Source organism: Tinamus guttatus, unplaced genomic scaffold (assembly GCF_059628265.1).
Source record: "Tinamus guttatus ecotype Peru unplaced genomic scaffold, ASM5962826v1 Tinamus_guttatus_pri_ptg000327l, whole genome shotgun sequence".
Lineage (NCBI taxonomy): Eukaryota > Metazoa > Chordata > Aves > Tinamiformes > Tinamidae > Tinamus > Tinamus guttatus.
This window is the reverse complement of record NW_028288861.1, coordinates 7,087,385-7,114,444: the sequence shown is the minus strand read 5'-3', so window position 1 is coordinate 7,114,444 and position 27,060 is coordinate 7,087,385. Positions and strand designations below refer to the sequence as shown.

General features: G+C 41.3%; 1 protein-coding gene across 1 annotated transcript in view; it reads left to right on the top strand.

Moving 5' to 3' along the window:
* The first annotated feature begins 1,276 nt into the window (after positions 1–1,276).
* The window catches only part of SLC25A21 (solute carrier family 25 member 21), a 230,130-nt gene continuing 204,346 nt past the window's right edge, over positions 1,277–27,060 (top strand). The window contains exon 1 of the mRNA XM_088529271.1: positions 1,277–1,344. Within this exon, the coding sequence (XP_088385397.1) occupies positions 1,278–1,344 (67 nt within the window). The 5' untranslated portion in view covers position 1,277. The remainder of the gene's footprint in view (positions 1,345–27,060) is intronic.

Below are 27,060 nucleotides of genomic sequence, written 5' to 3'. Positions count from 1 at the left end.
AGAGAGGAAGGGATTGTGTCCTGGAGCTTGATACCATGCCCTGGCACTGCTTAGTTTATTAGGATAAAGCAAATGGATCTGTTATGCAGAAATGGATCTGTTATGCATGAAATATGCAGTTTCCAAGCTCTGCCGAGAAGGACCTCAGACTCCTGGTGGACAAAGTCCAAAGGTTTTAAAAGAAGTTGACCATGAGTCAGCAATGCGCCCTTGTGACCAAGAAAGCTAGTGGTATCCTGGCTTGCATTAAGGAGAGCATTGGCAGCAGGTTGAGGAATGCAGTCCTCCCCCTCTACTCAGTTCTTGTGGGGCCACATCAGCAGCCCTGTGTCCAAGTCTGGCCTCCACATGACAAGGAGAGACATGGAGTTGCTGGAGCGAGTCCAGTGAAGGACTTCCAAGATGCTTAAGCATCTGGAACATCTCTGATATGAGGAAAGGGCCTGGACAAGACCCGAGGGAGGATCTTATCAATGTGTATAATTATCTGAGGGGAAGGAGTGGAGATGATGGAGCTAGACTGCTCTCAGTTATATCCAGTGATCAGACGAGAGGCAACAAGCACAAATTGAAACACATGATGTTCTGTCTGAACATGAGGAAAAGCATTTTCACTGTGAGTGTGACTGAGCACTGGGACAGGCTTCCCAGGGAACCTGAGGAGTCTCCATACTTGGAGATACTCAAATTCCAGACATGATCCTGGGCAACATGCTCTAGGTGACCCTGCCTGAGCAAGGGGGTTGCACTACCTCACCAGATGTCCTTTCCAAACACAACCGTTCTGACTCCATGAAGAAATACCTGTGTCCTGAAACACTGAAGAACTGGTATAAAAGCGTGGAGGCCATAAAAGAACAACATGCTTCAGAGTGGGAGCAGGTGAGCCCAGGGGTGCTTCCTGGGAGCATTCCTGGATACTTCCCAGAGAATTTACACGGCTGTTACTTGGCTCTTTGCCGTGGTGGGTGGCAGGAGGGCCTTAGAAGTGGCAAAAGCCCAGAAAACTGGAGTGGACAGGCCAGGTCCGAGGAGGCGAGAGGCTGTTCCCGGGCAATTCGCTGTGCGGCCGCGGCAGCTTCGCCTCCCTGCCCGGAGCAGAGGGCTCCCGCCACAGCCCTGCCCCGGCCCGGGCCGCCCCGCGGGCCGAGAGGCTGCAGCGATCGCGGTGCCCCGGCCCCAGCTGCGAGGCGCGACCCCGCGCACTCCCCGCGCGCCCCCGCCCGCCCTGGCGCAGATAACGCGGCCCCCGCCCTGGCCTCCCGCCCCGCGCGGACATGGCTGCGCGGCGCGGCGCCTTCCTGCAGGAGGCCTCGCACCAGATCGCGGCCGGCGGCTCGGCGGGTAAGCGGGTCCTCCCTGCCGCGCCGGGGCGGCTCGTCCCTCCCCTGCCCGCCGCGGCGACAGCGGCGGCGGCTCCTCCCCCGCCGGGCGGCGCTGGGGTCCCCGGGGCGGCCCCGGGCTGCGCAGGTCCCGGCCGCGCTGTGCCCGCTCCGCGGGCCCCGGCCGGGGGGCGCAGCCGCCATCCCGCGCGGAGCCTGCGCCCCCTCCGCGCGGATTGCGCGGCCCGGCCTGGCAGGGCTGCCCAGCCTCCTCCTTCCCCGCTCCGCAGGGCGGCCCCGCGCGGTGTCTCCTGCCTGCCCGCCCGCTGCTGCGGCGCGGGGGGAGAGCTTGGCTCCGCTTTGGAAACGTGCTCGCGGTCGTGCGTTTTCTTGGACGTTGCCCCACGGGGAAGAGGGGCAGTGAACGGCGCGGGGAAAGGCTGGGTTTCCTCCCGGTGTTGGGAATGGAGGGGGTGCTGGTGGCTGGATCGGCTCGCACTGGGAGCGGCAGGTGTCAAAACCCCACACGTGTGCCCAGCCATGGAGGTACCACTAGGGAACTTCCCTGCGCCCTTGTTAGGGAAATACTAGAAATATTTAGGTTCCCAAACAGTGCTGGGGGTGCTTAAATGAAATGCAGGATTCCGGAGGCAGTGTGGGTGACCTGCTGGCATTTCAATCCTCTAGTGCTTGCTTATGTATTTAACTCTTACAAGTCTCTTCCTGAGTTGAAATGCTCTGCTTGCTGTGGTGATGCTCCTGTAGGTCACCAGTTAGCCTTGTTACAGGCTTATTCTTTGTGCCGCAAGCAACAGGATTCACTAATGTATGGCAGTCTGGTTAAATAAAAGTAAAATAAAAATATGGAAGTAAATTGCTGTTTATATCACTGGTAGCGGGTAACCAGTAATGGCTTTTTCTATAAAACAGTAAGTAGTATCCGAAGGCAGCTCTGCTTGGTTATTGGGCTGTGATTCTTCACATCTTCCACAACTGGACCTTATGCCCCCTTCAGTATGGTATCTGATGTATTTAATGATGGTGAAAAGAATAGTTTGGGAGGGAAAATGTAGCTATCCCATGCTTACAACTCGACAAGTATCCTGGGGTGATAGAACATGTAGCAGTGCTTAGGCCTGATTCACTTAATGCTCGCTGCATTTGGCTTGTCCCTTGCTCCAGGACAAGTTTCCTAGTAGGATTCATTAATTAAGTTAACACTTTCCCTGTCTTCAGTGCAGCTGCTCAGGTTTTGGGGAGGTGGTCAGGTAAGCTCCTGAACTGTGGCTGCTAAATTCCCTGAGAAAGAAGGAGAAGGAAGCGGTACAAATGCCTCTGTTTTACCTGGGCTTTTAAAAAGCCTTTGAAATATACCCTATTGACTTGCTATGTCACTATTGCAGTCTTCCTTGTGAGTTCATAGGGAAATGTTAAATCTCATTCAAATGAGGAAGGTTATATAATGATACTGCCTTTCTTTTGCTCATTAAATCCACTCCTGTGTTTTCCAGCAGCTGCAAACTGGAGAACAAACTTTTTTTTTTTTTTCCCTTCCCCTTGAGGGAGGGGGTATGTCACGACTTCGCAGAGTTCTTTCTGCTCAACCTTCTGCTTGTGCATAGATAGTACAGCAGAAGCAAGTCTGCTGTCCTGGGCCTTGTCGTGTATGGCAGTGTAGTGCTTATACAGTTCTTATGTAGCCATTTTGCTGTGCCATTGCAAGGATACATGTATGTGTTTTTTTATTCACCTGTTAGGCAGGTTCCTAGCTGTCAATACTGTCATGCTACCTATACTACAAACTGATATTTAGTAGGAAAATTAATTAAAAAAAATCAATGTGTTGCAGTGATGAATAAGATTTTTGAGAGTCTGTTTGTTTGGCTGTTTGTTTTTAGGAGTGGCTTAGGTTAGTGTCCTTGGCAAAACTGATAGAAAAGTAGCAAGGTAGTCAAGAAAATGAACTGTACAGCAGAATGGAGCACAGTGAAGAGTCAAAAATATCACCTGCCTAAATACAATGAGAGGTTATTTAGCATCTGCTGTTTTGATGTAAAAGGATCTGATAAGAAGTGACTCCTAGGTAGGGTGGAAAATGATTGGAGATAAGCTGCAACTGTCAGGAGGGAGAAAGGGATTTCTGAAGCTTTATGGAAGATGACAGGGCTTGTTCAGAGGCTTAAGGAGAGGGGCAAGGGAAAGAAAGAAATGAAGCATGACCCTTAGTCTACCGGACTGATAAAATGGAAGATGCTGGCATGCTGAAATAGGGAGGAATGAAAGTATTCGCTTTTTGAAAGGTTTAAACATACTGTTGACTGTTTGATGCATGTCTAGGTTGGAGGGAAACTTGGATTGCTCTCAAATGTAGCTGAAGCATAAAACTCGAGCGCAACAGGATCTCATGCCTGTTTCTTGCCCGAGACAAGGGCTGCATCTGCTTCCCTGTGGCGCATAGTTTAACTTCATATCAAATTGAAAGCTCAGCTTCCTGAGAGTGAACTCGATCTTAAATTTCAAAAAAGTCTTAGCTTATGTTCTCCCTGCTGGCATTTAGTTTGTTCCTATTTTCTGGTTTCCAAATGGAGGTTAATAAGGTAATTAAGTATGCTTGTCTTTTGTTTGTTTGCCTGGGCACATAATTAGAGCGAGGAACAGGAGCTTGGAAGAGATGCAGTTGGAACACTTAGTAATAAGTTTGGTCTTTCATTTACAGTGAACTGAGGGCATGCTTCTTTCTCCAGTGGTTAATGAGTAAACTAAGGCATGTAGAAACAAGCATGCAACTTGTGGGAGAGCTTAAGCAGAGAAACTCTGTAGACTGTAAATCATTAAAAAGAACTTGGAAATCTCTAATTGGGGTATTGGGACGTGTGTGTAAGATATGCGGATCAATAGGTTATTATTTGAGCAGTCTGATGGATGCAAGGTTCAAGCCACAAAGGAAGAATAATTTTTCTGATTCACAGGGTCAGAATCCTTGTCTATTCTACCTGTATGGAAAAGAGAGATCACAGCAATAGATGAGACCATGTGCTAAATCAGTAGAGAGCTCTCCCCTTGGAGGAGAGGAGTTAAATAGTACAAAATGCATTGACCAGGTAGACTTGTCAAGACAGATCAGTTAACCATCTGTCAAGTACATGTTTGAGGCATTTAAATACAAATGGCACCTTAAGCAACTGTGCAGCTGCCCCTGGCTGAGTGAAGTGCCTGATGGTTTTGAGGCACTGTGACAGGTTGTCTGTGTATTTGTTTGTGTGAACTGTCAGAGGGAGCATCTTAGCTAAAACCACAAGGAATTTTAATATGCGCTTCACGTATATGTAGTTTGTATGTTCACTTTTCATGTTCCCATACATTGGCAAATAAAATATAACCATCGTTAATTTGAAGTTAAACTTTTGAAGATTTTTTTTTCCCCTTGTAGAGCAAATAAGTATGAAGAAGGTATTCTTCAAATCCATGGTTTTCAACTGATCTTAAAATACTTTTTGTTATAATTCAGTGGTTTCATTTACTTATTCCATGCAGTAAATGGCCACATTCCATGAATATGGGAAAGTCAGAATTAATGAGCTTCACTTTGACCTAAACAAAGAACACACATAACTTCCTGGGTAAGTATATATGGGGCTGATCCCTTTTCTGTCCCCATTTTTTCTAGAGTTTCAGGAAACACCAGGGTTTCTGCCTGTTTGGACCTGTTAGCTTTTTTTTTTTTTTTGGGGGGGGGGGGGAGGGGGAGAAACAGCAAAGGAGGAAGAGATTGGATTTCCACTAATTGAAATTTAATAGTATTTCAGAGTCTGCCTGTCTTAAGTTTCTTTGAAAGCCCATCCTTTTCTTTTGAGAGGTGTCTTATTTCAGGAGTAGATCGTGCAAGATTGCAGCCCCTCCTTTAAAGGAGATCCCTGAACAGGAAAGCCCAGTCATCAAAGTAAGGGTGTCGGATGGAATCATGGTATTAAGTGTGTCTGACTGCTCCTCTCAGGAGGCGTGAGGCAGATAAATTCAGCTATTTGCAATGTTGTGTATTTGGCCTATATGAAGGAAAGGGGAATGTGATGGGATAGGAAGCACTTGCAAGCAGCAGGAGTATTGGCTAGTTCTCTGTCCTTTTTTTTTTTTTTTTTTTTTTTTTTTTTTTTTTTTGAGGTTAGGATACCTGTTGTTTTCTAGCTGCTTCCTTTTTACTTCTAAGCTGTGCAATTGCCTTTCACATAATTATAAAATAATTATTAAATAATCAGAGGTAGTTTCAACTAGCAAAGTGCTTAGTTAAAAGGAGTAATTTTATCTTGGCTTGAAGCCATAATGTTTTAGGGAGTTTAAACCTTCTTTCTCAAGTCTGGAATACTGTGGCCCTGTACAGTATGTGTTCACTGTCACTGCCTGTACTGGACTGGGTTTTAGATGGTAACAAAGACCTTTTAAACAAAAGGCTATGGGTAGGAAGCAGTCAGGTAGCTTGTAGGATGTGTCCCTGAAATCTAAGTTCTCCAGGGGGATAAATTTGTTTCTCCCCCTGGAGCCAGGTTTTTCTGGCAGGCTGAAGTGGCACTGGTGTAGGAAGGAAGGAAGCCTTGTTGGGGAGTTGCTTGGTTGGCAAAATGGTGAGGACAACTTTAGAAGAGAAGAAGGTTATAAGGGAGACTCGTAAAATTAGAAGAAGATCCTGGACTTAAAGTAGCCTTCTAGAAATTTAGAGGGATTTAGTCAGGGGATTCTGTGTCTGTTTGTCTTCTGCCTGCAGACAAAACTGTCCAAAGTATTTACAGGCCAAAACGAAGCATCTTTGTGAAGTCCATGCAAGCACTGTTGCTTTCCCTGCATAAAGAGGGAACATGCAGTAAGGACAGGTGGCCTCAGCAGCTGGAAATCACAGGGAAGCTGGCAGAAACTGGATCTAGTTTTAAAGTCAGTATGGTTAAACTGCTAACTTTGGTTTCTGGGACATTTTAGAAATGCTCTGTTTTGTCTTGTGCTTTTTACCCTATCAGAATATCCCTGTATGCTGAAAGTCTATGGAAATCAGCGAGTTGAGAGTCTGCAGGATGTAGTGGAATGAGGCAATTAACAGTTAATTTCCAAACTTACTTCAGTAGAAAGTTTTTAGGCTGTTTTCCCAGCTCCTAGAGCATCTCAATTATTAAAGTTTGTAATACAGGTAATGCCTAAAGTAAACAAAAATAACAAACAAGTTTGGGTAAGTAACACTTTAAGTTTATGACCTGTATCAACTAATACTAAAGTCACCTTTGAATCTGAAAGACAGATTACATTCATCTGCTTAAAGGTGGTGTTGGGTTGCCTCAAAACCTGTTGTATTTTTAGTGGGAACTGAAAATCTTCAAGTTTTCATATACCAGGCTGAATTTGTGAAGCTGGCAGCTAGCAAAATTATTATCAAGATGTTTCCAAAAGTAATTGAAGAAACCATTTTTATGCAATAGAGTTTTATCTTAAGTTGCGCAAATGCAAACCTTTTCTATCGTTAGTTTCTAGTGCAATATAGTTTTTTTTCTTCCCTTTAAAATAAAAGGGAGCATGCCTGTAGCAAAACTAGTATTAATATTACAGGTTTACCGTGAATGAGTTATTTGCCCTGGTACCCACAAGATGGCAGCGTTACACTGCAGTGTGGTACCGAATCATGCTTTTTGGCAGGAAGCGGAGTTTGTAGCTCACCTTTGAGTCTGTAGTCAACAGATGGTTTCCCAGCTGAGGGTGTTATCCTGGTTGCCTGGGCACTTTGTGTGTGTTACACTAGTGTGTCCTCAAGGAGCCACATTAAAAACAAAATGCAAACCTTCCCTGTCACTTATGAAAAAAGTTCTTTGTATGATTTTGCTTCCTCTTTGAGTTAACTCTCTAAATATTCTTGTAGCAGTTGCTTTTCTGTTATCAATGCCTATAGTCTCATAAATAATGAGCATTATAGTTTTAAAATTAGTATGCATTTGAAACAGTGAAGATGGCTCAGCTTTTTTCAGCCGACTCCTGACTGCGTGTTGAACGCAGTAAAACATAAATGGGATGTCAAGTATGTGAATGATGCTTCTAACTGCCATAGTCTTGGACAGTCACCAATTCTAACTATATTATAGGGTTAATGGTACTTAAGCGTCTTTCAGCATCTGGTGCCACTTGATTAATGTGAAACTTCTTAGTAAAAAATATAATCTTATTCAGTGTTACAGCATTAAGACTCGAAAGCATGACTTTAATGTCAAATGTGTTAAAAACATAAAAACAGGTTTTAAATATAGTTCCTATAAGTTCTAGCTGATCCGGGCACTTGAATCCTGGGTTCTGGGTGCTAGAGGTTGCCGATGCTGTGGTAGCCTTTTGTAGGCTGGCTGTATATACGTTCCCTTCAGGCTTTCACTGACGACCTGCGTCTCCTGGCATGTCCTTAACTCTGTGTTGTGAAGACCAGTAAAAAAACAATCGCCAAGCTAAAATTGTTTTCCTGAACAGCATTTTTCTGTAAAATCTGACAAGTATCAGCACAGCGCCGTACAGGTGTGTGTGCCTGGGTTTTCTCACTGCCTTGCCTAGCAGTGCTAACGAGGCCTCATTCACACTGCCATTTTAAACACTGGGTTAACAACAGAATATTCAGGGCCCTTTTTAGGGTTTTGTAGGCATTTGTTTTTGCTAGGTTCCTGTATTATAGGTCCCCATTGGAGCAGTTCTTCCTCAGAAAGAGGGTGCTTAAGCAGGGCAAGCAGCAGTATCTGGAAAGGAAGTTTTTGAGGGATAATGTGGGAGCTTAGAGTCCTCAGAGTCCTGCTGTGTTTTCCCGCCCATGGTCTGTGGCACTGGAGCCCAAGCAAGTGGCTCCTGGAGACAGGATTGCTGTGTGCTCGAGGATTTCCTTGCCCCTCTCCAAAACGGGATGAGGACTCTGGATGGGGTTAGGCCTGCTGAGTTAAGCAGAGCAGCCACAGCTGCTGATTAGTCATAATATCTGTTCATCCAATTTTAAATAGCAAATCTAGAATACTACATGGGGAGTGAGACTTTGCTTAAAGCAACCTTGTGTGTGGTGTTTTTTGTTTCCTAAGCACTAAAAACAAGTATCAAAAAACAAATATCAAGATGCAATCTTTCATGCTTGGCATATCCCTCCTTAGTGTAAAGTGATAAAATGCTGTCTATTGTGGATAATGAAAAGGGGAAGTAATTCAATCTATGTTGCTGATTTGTTAGCAACCTCCTTCTATAAAAGAGAAATTGTTTAAGAGAAGTAAAATGGCCTTATTGATGAAAAATCTATAAGGGGGAAAGAAGAAAGCATACTGTCTTTTTTCAAATATTAAACAATGAATATTGTTAAAGACTAGACTAAATGGGAAGAAATGTCTTATTTGAGTATGAAACTGCAAAGTTAATATCCATGAAGTTTAAATTAGTTCAGACTTTTCTTATTAGAATAAATGTTTCCTCTTAAAAAGCATGATAATCATAATCAAGACTAAATTTGTTCTGTTATTTATTTTCAAAATGATTGTACATGTTTAGCAGACTTTTGATTTAAATCCCCGGGGATATATTGGAGACAGATGTTTGGATGACCTCATGCTTAAAGTAAAGTTATATTTGGACACAAGATTAAATTTTCCTGAAAATCTTTCCTTATATGTTAGACTGTGTAGAGATACGGAAAGTATTGAATGATTTATGTTGAAAAGATATTGCTTTACTGTGTTTTAAAAATGTAATTCTGAATATTTTATATTTGAGGGCAACTCTTAAAAGCATAATGTCTGATTATGAAACAGTGTGTTTACAAATGAAAATATTGTTTCTGGCTGGAGGACTAAATGGGAAACAGGCTTCTTAAAGTTTCTTGAATTAAAATGCAAGTTTACCACATCATTTATATCTTCCGCAAAAGCATAGTAGAAGATTGATAGAATTTAGAGTATAGTATCAATTGAAGACTGCGTAAAGGGGTATAGCAGTAGCTAATCTCTCTACCACTTTCTGCTTATGAATGACTAAGTAATAGTTTATTTTAAGCAGTTTATTTTAAAATAGTTTGTTTTAAACTTTAAATGGTGGATGTCCTTGTGCCGAAGGATATGAAGGTTCTGTATGTGGCACGGAGTGACTTACTGAAGCCTTCAATATTTCAACATGTAACAATTGCTGTTTTTTTTCCGTTGAAAGCTGGCGCTATGCGTTGATGCCCAGATTGGTAATGTTCAAAGGGCTGACTTGGGCAGCGCACTGCTCTTAATGTCTTCGCTTAGATAAACAGATGGTGCCGACTTGCTGGCACTCTGCCATTTGTAATTGCAACTGAAGTAGCATATTAATTGTTGTAGAACTATTTTTGTTGCTACTATTTTTTCCAACTGCCCTTCTGCTGGCAGAATAGTCCTTTCAGACTGATGCAAAGGTTACAATATAACCACACTAATCATATGCTCGATGCTTGCTTGCAAATACCCTTTGCTCAGATCTCATGTGATCCTTTCTGTGGGACAGCCTTTCTGTTCAGTCTTTTCTGGAGATTACAACAGGGCATGAAAACTACCTTGCAGGTTGTCAGGGAGCTGGGGATCACTTGTGCTAAACAGACCTTCTAGAGTTGAGGCAGCAGATACAGAGAAACTGGCATTTTTTTCAGTAATCTTGCTGAGGTTGCTTGAGTTAAAATCAGTGTAGTCTTCTCCTGGAAAAACTTTAATCCATTTTCCAGCATTTGGAATATCCTCTTTCCTTTAAGAGAGGATGTTGGGTCAAAACTGGCATAAAAGCCATATTTGAAGGTGGAGAGCTTGTCCTGTTGCTGAAAGCAACTTTCATTCTATCTTGTCATTCTACCCTCTACGAGGGTAGAGCTCACTGCTAGTGTGAGAACATGGATGGACAAAGAAGAATTAGTCCTGAGCAATAACCCCTGAGCAGAGCAGAATCTAAAGTCTAGGGAAGAAAAGAGTGTGGTACCTATAGGAATAGCAACCAGTAAGCAAAGGTTCATGCTTTTATTCCTGAGTTAAGATTTGGGTTTGAGCTTGTATCTTTGGAAGGTCATGCCAAACACTTATATAAAATTAACTGAAGTTTTGCATAGAAAATAGGCCAACATCTGCTAATTCATAAATTGAAAGAAGATGTGAGCCATGTGATGAACTGCTGGCATGGTGTACAAGTGAAACTACTCTTATTTGTCAGTAAGCATAAGCGTTTGCTATGCTTACAGTTTTGGGAAAGTCCATGCAAATGTAGATGTTACCTCATATTTGAACTTTAATATCAGCTTTTTTCCTGTAATAATTGCTTAAACTTCAAATATTTCTAAGAAATAGAAACAGTTGCTGACTCGCAGGATCATGTAAACTCTGAACAAAAGTATTATTATTCTGGTCTTCATTACATGATGTCCTTTTGCTTTTTCTCTACAGTAATCTTTATTTTGTTTAGTGTATATAATGAGTATGGATGCTTAAAGCAAGTACTTAGTACTTATTTAATATGTTGTCACATATGTGTACAATATGGCTGTTTTCCTGGGCCTTGTCTGAACCTGCTTTTGTGCCTCTTCTGGTGTTTTCTCTGAAGACTTCTGTTGTTGTGTAGCGTTTTGTGGGAATGTTAAGGAGCCATCTCTCGTGCCTCAGGATGGGCACCTGCCAGCGAAGAGTACAGATATAGTGAGGTCCTATGAATATCTATTTTCTGTGACTTGTGGAGTGCTCCTTAAGATCCCTGTCAAACCAGGATGTAATCCTGGGAGGGAAGGAAAGTGTGTGTGTGTGTGTGTTTGTTTTTATTTATTTATTTTTAAACCTGCCTTAATTGTTGTTTTTATCTCCCTCTTCCGCTTTGTCTGCAGGCCTCTGTCTCATTATCTCTGCATTTTCAACTGTATTTAAAATACGAAGGAAATGCCATAGACAACATACTACTCTAACCTGGGCTTGGTTATTAATGCACATTCTGTGCATTGAGTGAAGATGGGCTCACGTAGAAAAACACTTTGGTTGATTAGAGATGGCAGCACAGTTCTTGCAAGTTCAGTCTTAATCTAGTCTTTCTGTTTTGTCTTAATACTTGTATCCTGTGTTTTAATTTGTCGATGTGTTTGCATTCAGAAGCTTAACCGTGAACCCTACAAAGAGCAAATTTTGAGTCAGCAGCATCTGACATGTACCCTTTGCAGTAGGACATAGGTAGGGCTGGGATCTTATTTAGCTCAACCGGGATGGGAATGGCTTGCATCATCTTTATTTTGACTATAGAGTCTAGTTAGGAAATTAGGTTCAGGCATAAGAATAAATCTCTTTTGTATCATACTTCGTATTATGGTTGAACTGTTTGTGAAATCTGAACATATTTTATTATTTATGTGTTTGCTAATTGTTTTTGTAAACACTTCAGGACTTGAGCTTGTAATGTAAATCGTTTTGACTAAGGGTGAGATTTAGACTGCTGCAGTCTGCCCAAGCAGACCCCAGGCGCCCGCAGCTTCGGGAACAATTCGGAACAGGCACCAGAGATCCGTGAGATAAGAGGGAAGGAGTCGGCGCCCTCCTTGGCTTAGCCTGGAGTCCAGCAAGGAGCTGTCGCATTCCAGGCCTTCCTCCTCGTGCTCCTGTGCATGCTGCTCACCACACGTGAGCAGTCTATGCAACCAAGAAAAATTCAGGGTAATTTTTTCCTTCCATTTCCATAAAACCTGCTTAAGGTGATTATCGCATGCTACTTATAGAAGCAGTGAGTTTTAAACTGGGAGAATATTACCTTTAAAAAAAAAAATGGAAAATTGAAAGGGTTGATTTAGATTAAAGTTATTTTTGTAGACTGAGGACTGCTTGCATGCGTTGGACTTCAGATTTAAGGGTTAATCAATATTTATCACAAAAGTGTGTGTTTTCTCTGCGATAAACTATATTACTTGGTTGTTTTTGGCATCCATTCAGTAAGATCCATGTGGTAACCCTGTGTGAGGATTTGTGACCCTATATTACATATGTAACCCTATGAACACATGTAACCCTCTGTTCAGCCTCACCCGCAGTGTGAGTGGAGGGAGCGCGGGAGCAATGTGCTGGAGAGCACCTTGGTCAGCCTCATCCAGCTTCATAGCTGGGCCCTCTCCGGAAAGGAATTGGACCAGAGGACCATAAAAGATCCCAACTCTGCTACAAGTGGCTACTTTGTAGCAAGTTTTTTTGCAAATGTGAGGCAATCTAAGCTACAACTGTGAAATTCTTTGCGAGAATTTATTTGATGCTCATCTGCATTTGGACATTAGGCTAAAATGTTGGTGAGTTTGTTATCCCTTAAAAAAGCAAAACAAAGTTAATTTCTATCTTAAAGGAAATGGCTTTTGTGGTAACCAATTAATTGTTTCTGTTAAACTCAGTGTACTTAGAATTATTTCCATGGTGCAGCAATTCATTGAGACTGACTACATGGCTTGAAGCTCAGATTTGTCAGGCTCCTTGCCTAATTTTAAAATATTCATCCTCTTATCAGGTAGTGTTGCATCAGTTTTATGGCATTTAATGAAAATAGGTTTATTTGTACTTTTGTGCACATAGGGCTATCTTGGAAGAGCGAGAATCCTAGATTTTTAGATAAAATCACTGTTTCTAATCAACATATGAATTCTTATTTGCTTTCTCACAGGAGAGTGAGTTCTATTTAGTTTTACCGCCAGTGTAGCCTATTCATTTACCTTGGCCTGTGTTTTTTGGCATCTGACAAAACTTAACCAATTCCTTCCTGTCATGGTATGATTAAGACTATTGGCCTGATATTTCTCTGAATCCTTTCATGAATTCAATATTCTCGATGCGTTAACAATTCTAGAGCAGAACATGAAGTTGCTGTACACTGAAAGCAAATTTTAAATAATCCTTGCTTTTCTTAATGTGATTTTATAAATCTAACTTGGGTTGATACTATCATATTTTGGACCAGGCTACTTTGTCCTTCTGTCAAGTGATCTGGGCTTGGATGCCTGGAAACCCTATTTGATTTAAATTCAGTCTGATAATTCTGGGGCAGAAGTGCCCTGTTGGGTAGGGGAAGGAGTGTTGGTTTTGGTAGAAGCTCTCCTTTATATCGCTTGCCTGTGTTATCAGGGTGCAATTTGCTTGCTCTTTGTGGTAAATAGTGATGTTGCTTGTCACCTTCCATATTGTCCCTTGTATGACCTAGTTCTTGGGTAATCTGAACTCTTAAATTTGATTAAATGGAATATTTAATCACATTATTCAGATAATGTAAATGAGAAAAAGGAATTTGCTCTGCTTTGTCTGAAGATCCACTGGAGAAAGAAGGCTCTATTGTGCTCTCTAGGAAAGAACCAAATTCCATGTTAACACATTTGCTGTACTGGTACTACAAAAAAAGTGCTGGTACTTTTCTTTGGAAAATAAGCAGGAAATTCTAAATAAGTTCCCAGGATAGGTTTCTGGCTGTATATTGCCCTTTCCTCAGTACATAACCCACTTGAGTGCATATGTGAAAATACACCAGGCTGCAGAAATCCTGTTTGAGTTGCTCTCTCTTTGTGCTTTGACAAGCAGAGTTCACCTCTAGAAAATGTATTACTGCAATGTTAGCATTTGCAACAGTGTCAGGTAAGCAGAAGCATGAAAACTCCTCAGAAGAGATGTCTCTGCCTCTCTGAGGCCTGGGCAGGAGCTGGCCGTGTGAGCAAGCTGCCATCTCGGCTTGCCTCTACCGTGCTGGCAGGCTCCAAGGCTGGGAACTTTAGCATCCTTCTCGTGCCCTCTGATCTGTCCAACTTCTTCAGCCTGGTGGTGTTTCTTCCTCACTGGCTCATCATTTAGGATCCTGTATTTAGTCATCTCTTTGCCTGTGATGCTTGTACTTCAGTGTGTAAAATGGAGATGGCAGTGTTGTGCCTGCCTTGTTCACTTTGTTTTTGTGGCCTCCGAACACTCGGTGACTGGAAAGGCAGCCTTGCTGCTCAGGTGGCTCTGGCCACCCTGTCGATGAATTCACAAGTGCAGGCAGAAGCCTGAACATGTGCAGGGGTCTATATGTGCAGCCTCGACTATAACAAAAGTATCTCTGTTGACAACAATGCAGAAATCATTAAACTACTGCCAGTAGTTAAAGAGCAGTTTATAGCTATTGCAGGAGGCTATGCTGTTAACTGGAAAGGTCCAATGTATAACACAATTTATAATTCTAACTTTGCTATTTTATTTCACAAAATTTTGGCTTTGGTTCCAAATGAAGATGAATGACTCTGGATTTTGAAGTGTTCATAGCCTGGATATTGTGAACTTTCATAGTATTTATGGAAGTCGTAAACACTCACAGAAGCTGTGATTTTGCTTTCACGAAAAACATTTCTTCCTGATGTAGAAGCCTGGGCACAAGCTCACTGGCCTCTATATAAAAATGCGGTCTATATTTGGTGGATTCCTGTTTTAAACACATCGGTAACGGAACCGGAGCAGCACGTCCCGACACGTGAAACCTTGGCCTTGCCTCTGGAGAGCTGCCCGGGCTGCGCTCGGCAGCCGCTCCGCACCCGTGGGCGCAGCGCCCGCCTCGGGCCCTGCTGTGGTCCCGGGGCCCTGGCCCTGCTGTGCCCACTTCCATGGGGAAGCCTGGGCATTTACCTGCACTGACTACTCACCGTGGCTTGCTTGTTGGTTTGTGGGATTAACTGTATAAGTAAATATTTTTGGATTTCTTTTGCTAGTGGAGCCTTGCAAATGATCGTCTTGGCTTGATATTATCGACATACATTAATTTTAACCCTTTAATTTTCCCTCTTTGATTTGTTTCCCTCCTCTTTCCAGTAATTTTGTGCTTGCTTTGTTTTGCTGTATGTTTTTATTCAGCAGGCAAGAATGGATCAATTATTTAAAGCACTGTGTTCTAGTGATTCTGAAATGCAGCTTTTGGGAAAATTCAATGAAACGCCTGCTAAATAATGAGTGGAATAAAACTAGGTATCTGGAGAATTCAGAAGGTATACACAGCATCAGAGGATAATGCCAGGAGTGTATACATTTTTAATGCTTTACTCTTCTTGATGCCTTCATTGCTAGTGGCAGCTTCAAGAGGATAACCCTGTCACAGAGCATGCATTGCTACCAGATCTTGTCTATCCTGCAAGGAAGCTTTTGACACTTAAGGCATTTGAAGAGCCAGAAATATGTGGAATGGGGTTGGAAGGGGCCAAATGTGATACATTTATGTTCTACATATACTATCTGCTTGTTTCTTTAATGGTTGTAGCTGTATTTGCAACTAAAGGTCTGTCTGAAGTTTATGTACCTTAATAAATTAGAATGATATTTAAAAGGTGACATCATATTTTCTAGTGTTTATTCTCTGTAGCCTGTCCAAGTCTTATTTTACTTGCTTTCTCTTCCTCTGAGGCTGGAATTTCCTGAAAAGAGGCTCCAGACCATTAAGTAGCAAGATGTATCACTATTCTTAAAACATAAATCATATAGTATATATTGTGATGGGGCTGCTTGGACTTTATTAATAGTACCAAAGATATTTTTGAAGTAAACTGTTCTATTTTCAATGGTATGCCATTTAAGATTTTGTAGTCAATGCTGAAGCTTTCAGGCAACTACTGCCATTTTCCTGATTTTTAAGTACTCTGCTATGATGAAAGCATTACATCTTGTCTTTTATATAAAAGTCCTTTGCTTTATCTGAAAGTGACACTATATCTTAATTAAAATTTCTGATTTTTTTACCCTCAGGTTTCTACAGTAGTGACTAATATCTGGTGATTATTACAAGTTTAAAAAGTTTGTTTTTTAAAAAAGTATTAATTGTACAGCCTCATTGTACAGCTCATGTAGTTCAAAGCAATTCCCACTAAACGTAATGAATTAGAATCATTCCTTTTGTCATGAAATCCCCATCTTACCTGTTATCCCTCTTGCTGCACATCAAGCCTCAAGACTGAGAGCCCCAATAACCACTGCACTGATGTCTTAGGTTTTCAAAAAACTATGAACAGTAGCTGCTGGGCGTAGACTGCTCCTTTTGCTGCATGCTAACCTATGCTCATGATGCTGCTTTATAAATGCAAATGATTTTGCTGCTCATCAAAGCACGCAAAGAAGGAGCGGGCAAATCGTGTTGCAGAGACCTAGGCCGGCATTTTCAGAAGTGTGTGTGTGTGATAGCTTAGAGTGTGGTAGTTCAAAAACGTGCCTCTAAAGAGGATTAGATTTTTAACAGTTTGTGCTTAGACTTTGAAATGACTTAGTCTTATTTTTTTGGAGAGGATGCTGGCTTCCCTAAATGCTGCATTAAGTTAAATACAGTATTTTAATGCTTTCTTGCGAACTAGGGTAAAGACTAACTCCTGTGGATGCAAGTGGATCGGTCAGAACTTCACTCAGTGCAAGGACTATTGGGTCTTACTGTGTACAAATTTCCATTTTTTCTATTTTGGGGGAGTGGTATTGAAATGAAATGTAGCAGGCATTCTCCAAATACTGTGTTTCTTGTCCCTCAGCCCTAAATAATTACTAGCTTATTCCATTATTTTCCTTGAACTTTAATCATTTGGGTTTCTTTGCCTGAGTTCTTCAGAGATGAGGGCAGTAAGAGCAGTACAGCAAATTACGAATGACCATGATTTAGACTTTGGCAACAGTATCCTTCTGGTCTGGATGTTAATATGGCAGAGGAAGACTCAAAGCAGCATGTTTTCTCAGCATACTTGGCCCATCTTAATTTATTAGGTCAGAATATGTAATGGTTAACCTGAAGATATGATGGGGCCTGACCCTTCTGTATTTGAAGTAATATGTTGGTTTTGGATAGAAATGTAAAGGTTTCATCTTGAATCAGTCAGCACAATTGTGATCCTGCTGCTGATGTGGACTTTCTCATATGAGACTATATTGCCCTTGCCATAAACAAATGTATGTATTCATATACACTTAATTTCTCTGAATTTCTGCAAGTACAGATGTAACATTTTACTGAGAATTAGTAAATCGAGGGAAGGTGAGGATTAGTCAACAAAATGTGGATATATGTAACCTTGATTGTTTAGAATTCTTTTATTTTAAAATACTGTGCCTGTTTAGGTCACTAATGTATTTTAATTGCTTCCATCTTTCAAAATATGTCTAGCGAGTTCAGTTTTTAGTTGTTGTTACACAAATAAACTGGTATTAGATGCATTGCTTTTTCCTTTCAAACATTCTTTCAAATTAGTGCTTAATGTGGTTTGAAGATTCTGCCAACATATTCTTCCAGATCCTACTCTTGTATGAGGGTGGTTGATTACATCTATCTTTTTTTTTCTTTTTTTTTTTTTCTTTTGGTTTACAAATGCCAATATATTCTGAAGAATGCAAACCCTGAGACCATTTGTCATCACACTTTGATTGTAGTTCACTTCATTATTGTATGTAGGAGGAAAAGCAAACAATTAGATGCCTGAAGGGGGGAAAAACTTGGAGTGTCAGGGCATGCTACACATTCTTAGTGCATCGCGTACTTCAGCCTCCTATTGTTTTCCCTTTGCTTTTAACACTTACCTGCCTGGATGTGAAAGATGCACATACATCTAAAAACAGAACTCCTTGGCTGAAACATTTGATTAAATGTTCTTGGAGCAAACCCTACTTAAGGGTTACAGTCCTGTGGGATTTAATTTTAACTGCTTTTCAAATTAGGTTCCTTGCTTGTGGAGTCCAAGAAGGTATTTTGTTCTTATTTGAGATTGGTTTTCAGTAACTGAATTTTTCTAAGAATAACTTCTCAGTTTGTAGACTTACTCCTGCCTGTGCTACACTGGGACCAAGGGTGCAGATGTCCTATCTCCTGTGCAGGGCTTCATTCATTCAGCAGATGTTTAGTGCAGCTTCATTAGATCAGGCTCTGTATTAGTTGTGATGGGAAGGACTGTGCCTCCTGTTGTGTTGCTGCTCCTTTCCTTGCTCTCCAGCATTGGATTACTCGGCTGTGATGCAAAAGACTTGGATTCAGCTCCTTCTCTGCCTGTGAAAACTTAAACTTGCCTCCTTCCCTATGTGGTGGAATTGGGTGTCCACTGTTGGCTGGTGTTGTAGGGACTGGCTCATGCTCTCACCTCCCATCTTGAGCACCTCTGTACAAAGGGATAAAAGGTGGAGAGAGGAAGTTAGGCTGAGCATGACTTGCAGAGACAAGGCAGTCAAGGAGGTCTCACTCCTGCCTCAGAGGTGCCTTCTCCGCTCGCCAGCGTGTGTAGTCTTTCTTCCCGTGGGCCTTTCAGTATGCGCAGCAGGCCAGGCTGAACAGGATGTGTTCATCTGCACCACGAGTACAAGTCCTTCCTACAGCTGCCCTGGTGTAGCTCAGCAGTGACAGCCCTTGCCTCCGAGGGGAAAGAGATTTAAATCCCTTTTGGTAGCATCAGGAACCCACTTCCCTTGCACTGATGTTATTATGGTTACCTGTTGACTTTCAGGTAAAGTTGCTATTGTTGTGGAGATGCGTATTTGGTTTGTGTGTGTATACATGTTTATTCATGTCTTATATATATATATATTTATTTATTTTGCTTCTAAAGCAAGAATAAGTATTGATGTATCCACTAGATGTGTGAACAGATGAGTTTGCAGGCTAAATTCTAGGTGCAAAGGGATGGGACATCTTGGGGCTGCTGAGGAGTGGCCCTCTCCTCCTGAAGATGAGGGCTCTTCCCCTCCTTAGCACTGTTACTTAGGCCTCTCCTCAGGTTTTTTGACTTCTTAGGAATTACAATGGTATTCACCTTCTACTTAATATTGCAGATTTTTCAAACAAAGCAAGGAACTTAAAATGTTGATATAACAGTGTTCTGCATTTCTTCATCAAGGAGTTCATGGTTTGAGGATTAAGGCGCTCAAGGTTGAAACTGTTGTTTTAAATGAGGTGGGAGGTACAGCGGAGGAGGAAGTGGGGTACAGAGATCAGGCTAAATACTGATTTCTGAAATAATGAGAGCAATGGAATGTCTAATTGGTAACGTGCGTTTGAGTGTTTGTGGTCCTTTTACAGGCTGGCAGTAGTTACTCCTGTTTGAGACTGAGGCTTCACCAGTGCCAACCTCTGCCTGATCCACTTCAGTTCTTCATGGTACTAGAGCTTCAACCTCTGATACTGGTTGATTGGGGTTCTGCTCTTGTCCCCTGTCCTGGGACTATTTTTCTTGCTAATGGTCTAGAATTTTGTGCTCCAGTAACTTGAACAGCACTTTTTTTTTTTGTTGTTGTTGTTGTTGTGTGAGGTAAAGATGCCTACAATCTTAACTGGACTGTCTGGAAATAAGGCATTACTGTGACTGTGTAGTGACCACTTTATTTTGAGTCTTGCTTGTATGCTAGAATTTAATTGAGAAAGGCATACCTGGGCCAACAAAAAATGGGTAGGCCTCAAATTCCTCCAATGCTTTATAGATGAGTGAACTTAATCCAAAAAAAAATTTTTTTTTGTCTAGCGTTTAATGTCAAAAGCATCTAATGCTCCTATAGATGCATATTATATATATATATATAATATATTTTCAACTAATGCTAGCTGGTTAAAATTGACTAACCAGCATTTGCTATCTCAGTGGCTTCCTTACCCTTGAAGGCAACATCCATGCATACCTGCAGAGATTTGCTGATAACCAGTTGCAGGCTTAGAACCTAAAATTTAATTTCTGTAGTATACAACCTGACTTTTCCTATGGATGCACTTATGGGTTCCTATTGGGGATCCTAGAAATCTTGAGATTACCAGGAATAACAATGCATGGAATCATTCAACATCCTGATTTGATGCAGTACTTGCTTGAACTTAATGGGATGGCACCCTTTCACTTTGGTTAAGTGCAGTGCTTCGATCAGCCTTCAGTGCATGAGAAGGAATTTCTTGTGTTCAAAGAACATCTGTCAGCTGGGCTGGAATTGTAAACAGACCTTGGCCTGAGCCCATCTTCCCTGCTTCCATTCTGAGTGATAGGTATTTGGTCTTATTTTTTTAAATGCAAATAAAAGTGACTTTAGTCCAAAAGCTGGCCCATGGCCTGCCTCCCCGCCCATGGCTTTTCAAAAAAATTATTCTTGCTCAAGCTATGTAGCCTGAGCTAGGGATCTGAGCTACCCAGGGAATCATGACTCTCTTAGCCTAGAAAGCATTTGCCTAAGCTGTCAGTTTTCTATTCCTGCTATTCCTGACCTCTGCTTTTGGCAACTCTGCAGTTCCTGACCAAAGAGCAGGAATGCTTTGGCTTTTTCTTTTTTTTTTTTTTTTTTTTTTTTTCTTTTTTCTTTTTCCTCCCTTCTTTCCCTCCCTGATGCTTCTGTTAAGTACAATGCTTCCATCTGTTGTCTTCTGAGGCTCATGCAATGTGGAAGGCAGATTTTCAGTTCTGGGTCTGCTCATTAGTTTAAGAGGGAGAGAGCAAATTTAGGGTTCTTTAACTTTTTTTTTTTTTTTTTTTCTGGATAATGTATTAAGGTCTGTATTAAGCTGGACCTAATAATTTTGGGGAAGTGATCTGTATTAAGATTTAATATATAGGAAGAGGAATAATGTATAGGAAGAGGAAGTGAAAATAAAACATGATGTTAAAAAGAATGACTTTTGAAGGTATGCTGCTTTCTATCAGCGACATGTAGAAGCTGGGAAACAAGTAAGGGGTGCCAATTTGACCACATAGGTTGTTTAACCATTCCTTGCTAGAAGAAATGATCCTGTCTGGCCAAGAAAATGACCTCTTAGGTCATTTTAATTCTAATTTCTGTGACTGAGCAACCAACAGAGCTAGCTTCCTCTTTACCATGTAGACATGCACCAAGGTAGCAAAACATCTGTCAAGGGGAAATAGTGAATTCTACAAAATACATCTATTTTGAGGCATTTGAGTACTGAAAAGGTATAACGTATATTCACAGGAAGGTGTCAAATTGTCACCAGATTGTAACACCAGTATGATTTTTCTACTTTCTCATTGTAGAAAGGAGCTAAGTGGGACTTCCAATGGGAACAGTTCAGCTTTTGCAAGGCAGAAAGTATCTAATCTTTTTTCCTGTTTTGTCTTGGAAATGCCTGTTAAATGTCTCCTCTGTGTCTTGCAAAAAATATATACATGTATATGTAGTATAGTAAAAATATCAGAGTAGTTAAATAGTCAAGAATCCAGGATATTCAGTCCTTTTGAGACTCAATGTTCCTGTCATGTGGAGTATTAAATTTTAGATAAGCTTCTATGCAGTTTTATGCATGTGGGCAATGTTTTTTATATGCAGAATGTTAAACTTTTGTCCTCACTATGCAAGGATGAAATACACAGTATGATTCTTTGAAACTGGGCTTACTGCTCTTGGGCTTTGAGTGCAGAAGGTGTTTGGCTGGGGTCTGTGCTGGGGCCCGGCGGGTGATAGCGCAGTTCACTGCGGGTTCTGCCTGACCTGGCCCTGCCACATTGTCCACGACAAACCTTCCTGCAGACACAGTAATAGGGAACTGTTGAGAACTTAGTAGGTATGTTGTGTTGTCTCTGTTAGATGAATATGAAAAAAATACGTGCTCAAACTAAGGTGGTATGGCACCGAAGTGCTCTGTTCCAAAGCTATTCTATCACTTAGTTGAGAAATTAGAGGATTTTATAGCTTATCCTTATGTCTAACATTAGGTAGTGTTTTTCCTTCTGTTAACGTAAATATTATCTAGGCTTAAAATCACTGTAATAAAACAATTTGGAATTTGGTTTAAAATTAAAGAGCAATGCAATATTACTAAGGGATTCAAACCTAAAAGGTCTATGCCAACCAATCTAATGGGGACACAGAGTGGGAAGATCTAATGCAAGGGAAATAGGAACAAGAACTAAGGTCCTGTGCCCTCTTTTTAGCTTTACAAAATAAAAATAATTTTGACTTGGTGAAAACATATAAATACCTCAAGGGAGGGAGTGCAGAGGACGGGGATGGTCTCTTTTCAGTGGTGGCCACTGATAGGACTAGAGGAAATGGCCGGAAACTGAAACATCAAAAATTCCATAGGAACTTAAGGAAAAATTTCTTAACAGTGAGGGTGACAGAGCACTGGAACAGGCTGCCCAGAGAGGTTGTGGAGTCTCCTTCTCTGGAGATCTTCAAAACCCGCTTGGACGCAGTCCTGTGCCACGTGCTTTAGGTGTCCCTGCGTATGCAGGGGGGTTGGACTAGATGATCTCTAGAGGTCCCTTCCAACCCTAAGCATTCTATGATTCTATTCTATGATTCTATGAAAACTGAAGAGGGACAGGTTCTTCTTTCTTCACACAAGCAATCCACTCAAGTCTTTAGGCTGCTTTTGTTAAAACCTTGATCTGGACTCCTCCCAAAATACTACAGATGATGTTCCAGGGAACGTGGGCTATGCTTTGTTTGCATAAACAAGAGACAGCAAACCTGAACTTTATTTTCTTTATTAAAGAAAATGAATTTTGCATAATTTGAGAAGCACTTGCTACAGCATATTAAGCATCTGATAATTCATTTATTGTGCTGCTTATTTTATACATTATTTCATGATTCACAGTGACTATCAAACTTGGTCTGTATTGTTCTGTGAAGTCTCTTCACTAGCCAGAGAAAGTATCTTTGAAGTTGTGTGTTCTTACATAGGAGCTTGTTTGCGGGAACATCAGTGAACTTCTGCAGACTTGTTTAATCATCCTCCGGAGAGCAGCAATGCTTATTTCCTGTCTGCTGCTGCTGGTGCTGCGCCTGTGCAACCAGGCAAGAAGAAAATCTCTGAACCAACAGAGAACACTTGAAAATGTAAGGAAAACCAAAAGCCAGCCATAAAGAAGAAAATCTTCAAATATGGCACACTTGATATAAAATATTAAAGATATTTTGTGAAGCATCTCCTGGTTTCAGCATAGCCCAGTAAAAATCTGGTGCCACTTTGGAAGTAACTTGGTTATGTGATTTAATATTTATTTTAGTTGGCTGTAAGACAATTATGTTCACATGTGTACTGCTCCTTAAAAATAAGGACGACTTTGTAGCTGTTGAGACAACAATTGAAACTTTGAAGATGCGATCTGTGTGTTCACGCATATTAGATGCTCTGTTTATATGCAGATATGAAAAACATCTTTTTATTCTTGGTTCAGATGTGAAATAGGTGAACTGGAACATGCACACTGCTATCTAGTTAGCATGCTCTGTTCCTCATCTTCTCAATAACCCAGCAGAAAGGTTGATGTTCTGTTTTGTAACTTTCTTGTATAAAATATTTTTCTACAGTAAATGGAGAAATCCTGGCACTTGAACCAACTTTCTCCTTGCAGCATCTGTGTACCTCAAGTTTCTCCTCTATTGCCTGAGAGGGATCTGGTGCATCTTCTGCCCTTTTCTGCTTCTAATCCCACGCTCCTGTTGCTGGAGCAGTGTTGGCCATGCATATTGCAAGTGGACATAAGCAACAAAAATCGAGAGTGGAGTACAGTCCTAAGACTTGTATTTCACACTATGCCATACTTCAGTGTCATAACTTATGCTTTAGAGTTTTCTGGTTTATGGCATGGGGAATCTTGTATCACTTTTTAACAAACATGCAGCTCCAGTGGAAGAACTACCCCATTGGGGTATATTCTTAAAGTGCATGGTGGGTCGAGCCCTTCTGAGGCCTTGTGTGATTCAGAGATTAGGTAGGGGCAGCCTCATTGTGCTGAGAGGTTTTCTGTTCAGCTGGGATGGTTCTGGGGCTATGCACTTTTCCTCCAGCTCAGCGTCTTTAAGGAGATTTAGGTACTTGTGGTGTTGAGTATTAACTGCATGCAGTAAAGTATCTGCCAGTAGTCCATTCTCCTTCCCATATCAGCAGCTATCCTTGTCATCTTGAACTCTCACTCACCCTCCAGTTTTGTGGAGTAACCTTTAAATTCTTGTCCTTGATGTTCTTTGTCTTTTAGTGTGACTGTCTTCAGTCACAATTTATTCTTTCACTTCAGCCTTTTTTGATTCCCAAGAGCGTGTTTTTTGGAGGAAAGCAGAGGACTGTGTAGGAGGAGGGAGGGTGTCCTGTTCTTTCTGTACTTCACTTCTGAGCAATCTCATTTACATGAGTTCCAGTATTGTTCTTGTGCTGCCGCTTGAACTTCTTTACCTCAAACCTCAAGTCTTTCTGTCCAGCTTAAAATTTTGACTCGTGTCTAATCTTTCTATCGATTCATGCTCATAGCATCTAAAATAACATAGATATCACAATAAAAAGGAACTATAGCATCACTTAAGCCCTTAGCTGGGATGTCATTTCAGGCTGAGTTAGATGTGAGCCTTTGTGTAGGTCCTCATTTTCAAATCTCAAACTTGTTTGCGTGACTCTTAGGACACAGCCTTTTTGGGAGGCAGTAATGCCTAAAATACTCTTCCTGATGGTCATTAGGACCATCTAGGACTAATGCTGGATCCTTTCATTTGGATGTGAGGAATGGAGTCTTGCCCTGCTGGTGCTGCCTGAGCAGGGTGATGCATGTGCAGTGTCCCTGCTGCTGGAGCTGCACATCACTGTGGCCGTGTTTGAGGGCTGCAGATCTGCAGTTCTGCCCTGCAGCTCTAACTTTTGGGCTTCCAGGGCCAGAAAGCTCTATCCAAAAGGAGGAGAAATACTTGTATGTGGAGCCAGAAGTGAGGGTAGAGTCAGGAAACTTTAGGAAGATTCTTTCTTTCTCTTAACCAAAGACAAAATTATATTCCTGATGAGCCTTCTTGTATATGTAAACCACAAAGCTGGTACTACTCTCTTGCAGTAACCTTTTCAGAAGAAAGTTTGGGGAAAAAAGCTACATTGTGCTGCAAGTGCTCTGACAAAATTACAAGCAGGAGGAAATAGTAAAGCAGAAATGTGCTGGGAAGTCAAAGGAGAAATGATAAGAAAATGTTCTCCTTAATTCACAAAGTTCCAATTGTTTTTCACTGCCTTAAAGAAACTAAGGGGTTTCCTTAAGGTGGTGAAATGAGTAGGAATTATCTTAGATTCAAATAAAAAAAAAAAAAAAAAAAAAAAAAAAAAAACACAAAGTTTGGGAATAGATTCTCACCACTGATTATCTTGGATATCTCCAGAGTTCCCAGACCCTTACGTGCCAGCACGATGTGCTTCTAGAGACCAGCAGAGGATGTTTGCTGACTCTGTGCTTCTGACACCCTTACCTGAACAGGCTTACACACAGGATCACAAGGGGTACAGAGCTGCAAGGAGCTGTGAGTCAGAAAAGTCCAGGGCATCATTTGTTTCTTCCTGCCACAACATATTGAATTATTTTACTGAAGTGATGAAAAATGGCACAAGGGTTCTTAGTCAAGTATCAGTGGGGGACAAATTTAGTTACTTTAGCTTTTTGGAGCTCAGAGAGCTGTCCTCTCATCTGTAGCACTTTTATAGAGAAGTTTGAGCTAGAATGCAGCAATATCAGCCCTCTTCCCCTCTGAGGTCTCCTAAAAGCGTTGCCTCCGATTCAGCTTGATGGAGATTACTAAGGTGTTGTGGTAGCTGCTGCCTTCTGCACGTTAACAAAAACCTCCAAAACCTGGAATCTCAAAAGACGGCCCTAAATGAAATGTGAGATCTGACTTCCACCTAAAAGGTAATTTGGATATCTCTGTTTTGAGGTGCAAAACACTAATTGGCTGGTGTTGCTCTCATAGTAACCGAACATGCTTCGTTTAAACCTGTTGTTGCATCACGTCGTTTGGAGATGTGGTGCGTTGCCAGCAGCGAGACGCTGACGGAAAACTGTCACAACAGCGATTGCTGCAAGCTGGGAGTTAAGTTTGACTGAAACATATGTCTTCAATTTTAATAGCTCAGCTTCCCAGATGCCCTAGAGGAGAATATTGCCTGAGAAGGAGCTTTTCATGTAAGAATAATTTGTGTTAAGTAGCTCAGTGATCTGTTTGTTAGGTTAGAGCTGACAGTTTGTTTATATTTCTAAAGGGCTATGATGAATGGGGGAGAAGTTGATGCTAATTAGCCTAAATTGTTGCTAAGAATGCAGAGCACTTGGCCAGTTTCATTGTTTCTGTTTCTTTGCACATTTCCAATAATTGAATGGAGCTCCGACCATTCATCATAATTTTGGGCAAGATGGAAATAAATGAATATAGCACGGGCCAGCCTGTGTGATGGAAGATGTCACTTGAGAGGTCAATTAGGTAAGACATCAAGCTAGGGCTAACGCAGTGTTTTCTAATCCAATTGTATAAATACAGTAAACGTGAATGCTTTTGGCTTAGAAATTAATTCTCTCTGTCGTGATGCTAGTATTAAGTATTTCTTCTTGGAAAGCTGCTTTGTCTTATTAGCGTGATATTTCTTTTTGCTTAGGCCTTAACTGTTACCTCAAGGTATGGACTTCTGGCGTCCTACTTGAGAAAATGTGCTACTTCTCGTATATTGTGCGTTGGATATAATGAGTCTTAAAAAATCTGCTCTTGAGAGAACAAAAATGTTGTATATTGTGGTCAGGTGCGGGGTACAGAAGGTGTTAGCAAGAGAGGCAGAAATGAATCAGATGTATTATGTTGATGCCATATGTTTTACTTGAAGCAATTATTATCCTTTAGATTTTGGGGTCATAACTCTGCTCAAATAAAAAATATCCTATCTGTATGCAAGTAGATAATTTTATAAGAAGGTTTTTTTTATATACAGGTTTTGTATCGAGCATTTCCTTGATAAGCTAAACTTAATTGGGGGAGGAGGGCAGGACTTTTCACTGTTAAGTTTC